Source organism: Peromyscus maniculatus, chromosome 7 (genome assembly GCF_049852395.1).
Source record: "Peromyscus maniculatus bairdii isolate BWxNUB_F1_BW_parent chromosome 7, HU_Pman_BW_mat_3.1, whole genome shotgun sequence".
In the NCBI taxonomy this organism is placed as follows: domain Eukaryota; kingdom Metazoa; phylum Chordata; class Mammalia; order Rodentia; family Cricetidae; genus Peromyscus; species Peromyscus maniculatus.
The window spans coordinates 27,611,048-27,620,082 of NC_134858.1; the positions used below are offsets into that span (position 1 = coordinate 27,611,048).

Sequence of the window (9,035 nt, forward strand, 5' to 3'; positions counted from 1 at the left end):
CTAAATCAGGGGTGCAGAACATTTTTAAATGCCTTTTGGGTGTGTTTTTTAGCCATGCTCTTAATTAAAATAGCTTGGGGAGTTTTAAAAATGTCAGTGTTGAGTGAGATTACAAGGAGAGTCTGACCTACCTAGTCTGTGATATGGTCTGATACTAACATTTGTATAAAGCCTTCTGGGTAGTCGAGTGGTTTGAAATGATTAGCTTAGAGTTGAAGGGTATTGGAAACAGACACAGATTGAGGACCTTCCTGAGCACCTATCTGCTAAAGGCCCTTCCTTGTGGCTTCTGAGACTGGGTCAGGAGAAGAGTTGCTCAAGGTTACTGGACTGGGAAGAATTGTAGACCCAAGAAAAGTTTTGTCCAGTGAGAAAAACTAAAGTAATCGCCACTGCCATGGAAGATGGGAACTAAGGCAGAAGCAGCCCTCCTAACATATTTGGGCTGCCTGTGGGGCCCAGACTGAGCATAGGAGAAGTGTGGCCTCCTCTGGGCCCTCCTCATGTACTCAGGTTGCACTGTGGGCCCAGACTGAGCATAGATGCATGGCCTCTTCTGGACATGCAGAGCTAAAAGTCCAGACTAAGAAATAATAGATACACTGAACAACATGCAAGGCAGCTACCCAAATAGTGCACAGCAGCAGAGGAGAACAAATAACTGTCTTCAGTTCATGAAGCATTTGGATTGTTTTAGAAACCTAAATTGGGGGAGGTTGACTAAGTAACAAGTAAGTTCTTAAAGAGAAGCAAATGTGCATCCCCCACAAAACCCAAAGAAGTAGACCAGCTGCCCAAGGCAAGTTCTTCCCTGGCCTTAATCACAAGTTTTCTCTCTTTACCATCTTTGGCCCTATTGTGGCTTTGCAGAAACTGGGGCATAAAGGAGGGGGTCTGGCTATGCTAGGTGGTAGTGGTGTTAAGAATCTCCATATATTCAATGACCAAAACTAGGAGTCCCATGACCATTTAACTCTCATTTGCTTTCAGCTTCCTCATGCTGCATGTAACGGAAGCCACATCAGATTTCTAGGAACACTTTCTTGGCAACAACAGCAAGAATCAAGGGTAATGTCTCTGATATGCAAGAACACAGAGCCATGATGTGCAGACCCTCTGCACATCAAACAAGGACTACAGGCTGGTGCTGTGGAATATTAGTGAAGATGTGTTACATTTGTTTATGCTATGGAACCTTTGTTTAATGATGCAAAGGTGTGTTCCATTCTTTAATGTTACATTTGTTTAACTCTGTGAAGCTGTGTTACTCCGCCTGTCTAAAGCACTTGATCAGTCTAATAAAGAGCTGAACGACCAATACCAAGACAGGAAGGATAGTCAGGGATGCCATGCAGAGAGGATAAATAGGAGGAGAAATCTGGGAAGAGGAGACAGAGGAACAAGCAAAGGAGAAGGAGAGGAGGATGCTGGGGGCCAGCTGCCCAGCCACATAGCCAGACACAGAATAAGAAGGAAAGAAAAGATTATCAGAAATAGAGAAAGGTAAAAGCCCAGAGGCAAAAGTTAGACAGGATAATTTAAGTTAAGAAAAGCTGGCTAGAAATAAGCCAAGCTAAGGCTGGGCATTTATAAATAGTAATAAGCCTCTGTGTATGATTTATTTGGGAGGTGGGTGGCAGGCCCACAAAAGAGCAAAGAACAAAGAGCCAAAGGAGGGGGGGACCAAAAACAACAACAACAAAAAACCCCAAAACAACAACAACAGCAACCCTACAGACTGGTTACTTTCTTGCCATCGCCATGCCATCATCCTTTGCACGGAAGAGCTGACACCACACCAAGTCTTCACATCTGCTGCAGCTGTGCTGCTTCAAGACAAGACAAGCTTGTGATTGGTCTTAACTCTTCACCTGGTTTGTTCACTGGTACAGTCCTAGCACCTTCAGTGCACCATGAAGCACAGTAGGGGCTCAATCCACACTTTTCAGTGACTGAACCAAGGGACTGACCATAGAATTTTTTTTGGACTGAAGTTAGAGTTTGGTACAACTTCTAAGAATAAGCAAGTGAAGCCAAACCAAGCTGGTCTTTTGATCAGTCTTTTATTAATGCAAAGGCTAATGTTCTTACAGAAGCTAAAAATAAAAGGAGATAGGGGGGAAAATCAAACTTAGTAGCCTAAGATGTTCTCAGTAGCAAGAGTGAAGAATATGTTTTCCAATATTTGATTCTTTACTTGACAGTCTCTCTTGAAATCCTCTCTTCTCAGCAATGAAAATTAGAGTCTTTGTTGGTTTGTTTTGCAGTTTGCAAATGTCTTACAGAGCTCTTCTGGCAGGGCTCCTGCTTTTCCTCTTGCAAATAAACAAAAGGCCATACCTTTAATATGACTTCCATAAAGGGTGTTCTGTGATCGCCTGCCATGATTTCAGAGGGAGAGTCAAGGAAGGGAGTGAGAAAGAGGAACAAGGCAAGCGTAGATGCAGAGGGGAAGATAAAGGCAAGATAAGCTGGGTATGAAAAAGCAGAGGGCCAGAGAAACTAAACAGATGAAGAGAACGCAGTGAACAGCATCCCAGACTCCCCTCCTGGGGATGGGTGAACTTACCGCAGTTCATCTGCCCTCCCTCCCCAATGCTCCGCCCTGTGCTCTGGGCGCCAGTGGGCTGGGCACAGACTCTCCCCTCCTTCTAGGCAAGCCTGTAGGAAGCAGAGCAACCCCTGCCAGCTTGACCTAGATCTGTCAACTGATCAATTACCACTCCCATAGAAGAGAAAGGGGGGATGAAAGGAAGAAGAAAAAGGGAAATGGAAAGCATCTAGAAGAGGGGAGAGCTGGAAGGGAGAGGGAAGCCAGCAAGGGAGGGTGAGAGGGAACATGGTTGAACTCACACATGGCAGGGAGAGTTAAGAACAGACTTAATCCGGAGGGCAGCGTAAGTAAATACACAAGGAAAGAAAATGAAAAATAAAGTTTTCAGTGACAACTGACCAAAGTCAGTTAAAGCACAGAGAACCTTTCTTTTTCCCAAACTGCTGATTCAGAATACAGTAGTGCCTTGCCGCTCCCCCCATCTGAAATTCTTACCTCTAGCTAGCTCCTATCCTTCTCCAAAATTCTTCCCCTCTGCTCTTCACACTGAAGGATCACAACCCCATGCCAAACCTCCTTTTACAAAGGGATGGGGGCATGATCCCAGTGTCTCATCTGGAGAGTCCTTCTCCTCCCCAGCATGCCCTCCAGTGCAGTGGAGAAGCCCCCAGGGTGGAAGACAGTCTAGGGAGACTCACAGACAGTGTCTGCCGACTTGCAGCCACCAGCTACCTTATGTTTGCATGTTTCAACTTTTATGTTTAATTTGTTTTTATTGAATTTCAAATGACTACAGACATAAAGTAAACATGTAACAAGCCAATAGAGCAGAAAGGAAGGAAACGGCATAAATACAACCGGTCTCAGCATGGAGTTCCACTTAGCACCACATGTTTGGAGTGTTACAAGCATTAATGAGTCCTTACAACACCCAGGGGAGTCGCTCCCAGCCCCGTCAGGCAGGTGGGGAGACAGGCTCTTGGAGGGAAATACTTATTTTCCCTATGGAAAACACAGGGAAAAATTGAGCCCAGAGATGATCAGGTTCCCAGCTGAGCTGGACTCAGGTCTCTAGAGCTGGTTTGACACCTGGAGGTCATCGACAGGGGGTTTTTGAAGTCTGTAGGGCCTCTGATGTCATTAGTGATAAAGCAAAGTTTGCATTCTAGTCAGTGAGCAGGAAGCCAAGAACTCCCAATAACAAGAACAACAACAAAAAAAGCTTGGCAAAGAGCCAATTCCCAGACCTGCCAGTCTTGTCCAGAGGGTGTCTTCACTATGAGGGCCCATCAGGAATATTACAGATCTTCCTAGCACATGCTTCATGTATATGACAGAACCACACAGGCAGGATGGACTCACAAAGCCTGCAGCTTCTTGGGATATTTTATGCTCACTTCAGTCCAAGGGATAACCTGGTTGGTCTGGTGCATCCCTGACATAGCCAGAGGTAGTGTTGGTCATGGGCCCCTAGTTCTGAGGAACTCTATGTATGTGGCAAAGAGGTTCCTGGGAATTGCTATTGGGAAACCAGGATTGGAGAAAGTTATTTTAACTTTACTTTCTTGGACCATGTTGTTCATACCTGTGCTGAAGGAGAAACTTATTGAGAAAGAAGAGAAGCCAGGTATGCACCATGGCTAATAAAAGCTCTTCTTGTATTTCTATTTAACTTTAAAAACAAACAAACAAACAAAAAAAAAAAAACCCACGTTGCACCTGGCAACTCTGGTAGCTATAGCTGCAGTTCCAAGAATGGCCTTCATCAGCAAGGCCTGATGTTCCTGCCTGGCGCTGCTGGACTGCCTGACAGCCTTGAGCAAATGTTCAGAGGTCCAGCACTGTGGGTAGTGGTCTCCAGCAGGAAGGGTGGGTGGAAAGGAACTGTCTAGGAACATTCGACCATAATGAGCTCCAAGTAGGCAGCTCCAAGCACGGCAGTCACACTTCACTTTTAGGGGCTACCCTCCTCTCCCTGCAAGTTGGTCACACTTCCAAATAGTCACAATGCCCACACCAGGCCCTAGATCCCATCATCTCCAGCTGATTATTGCATGTTGCCAATGAGCGCTGTTTGGTTTTATCCACCTCCTTCCCATCTCAGAACCATGCAGCTTGGCTGCTGAGGCCAACCGCTTGCCTACTGGGAGTGAGAGGTAGGAAGTTAGGTGATCTGCCTAGCTGTGAGCCAAGGACAGTGTGAAGTAAGCCCCTTTCCCTTTCAACTCTATTTCCAATAAGCAGGTTCCTTGATGTGGGATCTGAGAGGCGGAGCATCAGGAAGGTTGGAAAGGAAACCATCCTAGCTAATAGAAAGGTGCTGAGAGGAGCCATGATCCCTGGAAGGAGGAATGGTCGTTTGCTAGAAAGAGAAAAGCTGCAGTGCACCCAGCCATTTGCTTTCAGAACCTCTGCTGGCAGAGGGTGGGCACTGTGTTGGAAAGGACAGTGCTTCCTCTAGTCTCAAGAAAGAGCTTCTTCTAGTTAACCAGCCCTGGTGCTTCTCAGGGTAGACCCCCTCACCCCCTGGAGCTGATCAAAGCCTCCCCAGCCTCCCAGTCCTGTCACACTAATCATTCTGAATCCCCTAAACCTCCCACCTCCCTAAACTGGATCACTGTTGCTAGTGGGTTAGGGGAGGAATGGATCAGGGAGGGGGGTCCCTAACCTGCCACTAGATCCACACACCTTTCCAAGAAGCAAGAAACCCAGAAGTAGCAGCTGTGGGAAGAGTCAGCTTAAAACAAAAACAGAGAAGGAGAAAAAAATTGCCTCGGAATGCGTGCTGCATTCTAACTAGTCCCGCTGGGTCAATGCAATAGGGCTGGATTATTGCAGGCAAGACCTGGGCTGCCTCAGTAATTCTGTAAGTTTGATAAGAGATAGCTAGCAGACTCTGCTTCCTTCCCTGAAAGTAAAACAGACATCACCTTTGCCATGTCCCACCGGCATGTGGTATGGGGTCTCTAGGGGTCACACTGCCTTAAAATTGGCCAGCCTTGTTCTATTATGACACATGGAAGCCTGTTTAGAACTCCCTGGATGCAGCCAGCACAAATCAAGCTATCACTTTCCTTGGGAAATTCAGAATTTGGTAGACGGAGACCAGATCAGAGATATCTCTGTCCCCATTCTTAAGCTCCCTAGATAGGAACAAGACTACAAAAATCAGACTTCATCTGGGGAAATATGTTTTTTCCTACTCCTCTATTGGGGGGTGATTTGAAGTATGAGCAAATATTATGCTTCTCTGCATTTATCGCTAATGAAAAGTTATGCTAATTTATATGTAAATTTGCTTTGGCCCTGGGGCTCCCGGCATATAGCCAATGGGGCTGCTGATGGTGGGATTTTGGCAATTGTCTCCAGGTTGATGTAATAAACAGGACAGAGGCTCTCAGGGCAGATGGCAGTTTCCAAAGCATGGGTCATCCTCTCCCATCCTCTGACGGCTTACTCAATGCCTTGCTTACTTAGTTTCCATTTCTGCTGTGGGAAAGCAAGAAGCTATTTCCCTGAGGGGGCCTGGGCTTGAACTCAGTTCCTCTACTGCCAGGGTTAGGGCTGTAGACTGTTCCTGGAATAGGCAGAGTATATGCTCAGGCACACACACACACACACACACACACACACACACACACACACACCACACACACACACTGATCCTGCTCCATATTACGTAAGAGGAGTCAACCAAGGATGCCTCTAGACTCCTTATCCTTCTATACCCCCAATGCCTAAGGGACAGGATGGAGAACTCAAAGGCTGAGACCCTGAGGTTAAGTGTGACAGGCAATCTCATGGATATTCCTGTATGATCCTCTGTCCTGAACCTTCTTGTCATGGGCTAATTCCTCTCTTCTCCTTACTCCCTGAGCCACAGCCAAGACGCACAGGCATCTGCATTTGATTCTTCCCAGCCTGGTCCCTCTGTCCACCTCAAATAGATCTGCGGAGGACAGGGTCCATCACTCAGAAGGGGTCAGAGCGACTAGAGCTTAGGACTCAGCGAGATCATGAGAACCCTGTACTGCACTGGGAGCAGAGGAGGCAGCTGTGGGACTCCCATCCCTTTTCACTCTTGCCAGCCAGAACTTTCCTCTGGGAATGCAACTGTATAGACAGAAAGGAGAGCCTTACCTCCCCTCCTCCATGCCTCAGACTCCAAGCCTCCTGGAGAGCCTTGAAGGACCAAACCTGTCAAAGTTTCTGCCTGTCTCAATCCCTGAGTTCCAACATCTTAAATATCAAAGTGGAGACCTGGAGCCCCGCACCCCGCAAAAGATGGGGGGAAGGCAAGCTGGTTAGCAGCTAATTCCAGCGCTGGGATTAATGGGAGACTGACACAGTGGTAGGGACCACACAGTGCAGCAAATGGACTCAAGGTGGAAGCAGACTCCCAAATGCACCTGAAATGAGCAAACACTGAAGAGCCCTGGGCAGAGAGCAAGGCAGCCTCAGCAACTGCAGCCTGGCATCTCCGCCGATAAGGAGACCGAAAATTAGCATTCGCCTCTTAGAGCCTCTGTCCTTTCAACTTCGAAAGGCTTCCCTGAATTTCAGAGCCCACGGCAGCCTGCCGCTGCGCTGTGTGCACACTCCTTTATCTGCTCGGAACGCCCACCCCCACCCAGCCCCGCCACAAACACACTCCAAACAGATTCAAAACTAACAGTTGTTCAGGCTCCTGCGAATGCATTTATTCCCCAAAGCCAGACCACTGGCCAGCACCTTCCAGGAGGTACCCGATTAATTTCCAGCCTGTGTTCTCCCCGCTTTACTCCTTTTGGAAGCTTTATAAGTTCACTGGCCAATATTTAAAGTTTCCTCCTGTAATTTCTCCCCAGTCGCATAAGCAGCACATTCACAACCCGCCTGCCCTCCCCATCTGCGACGATCCCTTGCGTACATGTGTGCTGGGCTGTGTAAGTGTGAAGGATGTGCATGAAGTCAGGGAGCCAGCGCACAGCCACGGACCCACGGGGAGAAGCAGAGACACGTTTTACTTATGCACATATAGTCCCCCATTCCGGTAGCAGCCAGAATCAAATCAATATTCTCACAGCCTGGTCAGGAGAATGAAGTCCCAGCCATGCTGGTTAAAACCGCTCGGCGCTTCCACCTGCAAACCGCGCAGCGGAGCCGGAGCCGACCCCGAGAGCCTGCAAAGGCTTGCAGCAGCGGGTACCATTCCCGGGGCTGCTGTAGGCAAATCAAAAGCCGGTCTTACCTTGGAAGAGGCACAGAGCTGCCAGCCCCGTGAAGATTGCCCACGAGATAGAATTGTGCATTTTTGCCTGGATGGTTTTCATAATTTTTTTCTTCTTCTTTTTCTTCTTTTTTGTCAGGATCGTTTTTTACCTCCTCTCTTTCTTTCTTTCCTTTTTCCTCCTGATAGATTGTGTTGCTCTCAAGCTCTTCTGAGGAGATTTAAATCCACTGTTTTGCTGAAGGACACAACAAGGAAGCCGAGGGCGTGAGAGAGTCTGACTTCTCCGTAATTATCTCCACTCATACTCTGGCACTGAGGCACATTGTACAATCTGGCCCTGGACAGCCCTCCTACAAGCTGCAATCATTGGTTCTAATCCAAGGATTGACAGAGCTACAACACGCGCGCGCAGGCACACACACACACACACACACACACACACACACACACACACACACACACTCAGGAATCATTTGCTGGGCAAATCAAGCTGATTAAAGAGACAGGAGCCTGGAGAGATGGAATGATAAATGCCACTTTGCCCCTTGTATATTACTTTCATTTTTTAAACTGACAGCAGAGCCATGAGCATCCAAAAATCCCTTTCCTCTGGTGGTCTCTGGCCCCCTGAACTTAGCTACACTTTCCACTGGAGAAATCCGGTAGCCAACATGGCTTGCAGGAAATTTTAAAGAGGCATGATCATGCTCTGGGAAACTTGCATGAATGAGTCAAATTCTATTTGTTGTTTCTATTTTTTCCTGAGAGGGAACTATCATTCAGTGACAGTTTTCTCCTCTCTTTTTCTTCCACCTTTCTGGGTAGTCACTTTGAAAATAATAAATAATTTTCTGTTTTCATCTCTTGTCACTCTCCCTTCAGAAAGCCTGTATCACTCCTATTTTTCATTCACTTTATCCTCCAAAATCACCCATGTGTATGCCACCCCATGCCAAGTGATGAAGTGTCCAGAATTTGAGAAGACAGCCAGCCCGCTGTTTGATTACACAAAACCGCCTGAAAGAGAGCAAGGCTCTTGCTATATGGCCTCAATCAACATTCACTAAAAAGTATATTGTCAGTGTCTGTATTTCAGCTTTCAGTTAGACAGATTTAAGTTAGATGCACTGAAGGGCTGTCCAATTGCTACTTTGTGTGTTGTTATTAAATGTCCTCAGATGGCTGTAGACATTTATCTCCTTGACGATGTGTTAGAGGGGAAAAAATCAAACAAATAAAATAATAGATATAATTTTTTTTCAGAGTTCT

At 46.9% G+C, this 9,035-nt stretch overlaps 1 protein-coding gene across 4 annotated transcripts in view; it reads right to left on the reverse strand.

The window, feature by feature from the left end:
• The window catches only part of Ntm (neurotrimin), a 987,861-nt gene extending 979,699 nt beyond the window's left edge, over nt 1-8,162 (reverse strand). For 2 of the 4 annotated variants that reach the window (XM_042280600.2, XM_076575913.1), the window contains exon 1: nt 7,785-8,161. In XM_042280600.2, the coding sequence (XP_042136534.1) occupies nt 7,785-7,866 (82 nt within the window). In that variant the 5' untranslated portion in view covers nt 7,867-8,161. Of the gene's footprint in view, nt 1-7,784 lie in introns of all 4 variants that reach the window. The other 2 variants (XM_015995471.3, XM_006976566.4) reach the window with 2 other exon arrangements.
• Nucleotides 8,163-9,035: the final 873 nt, after the last annotated feature.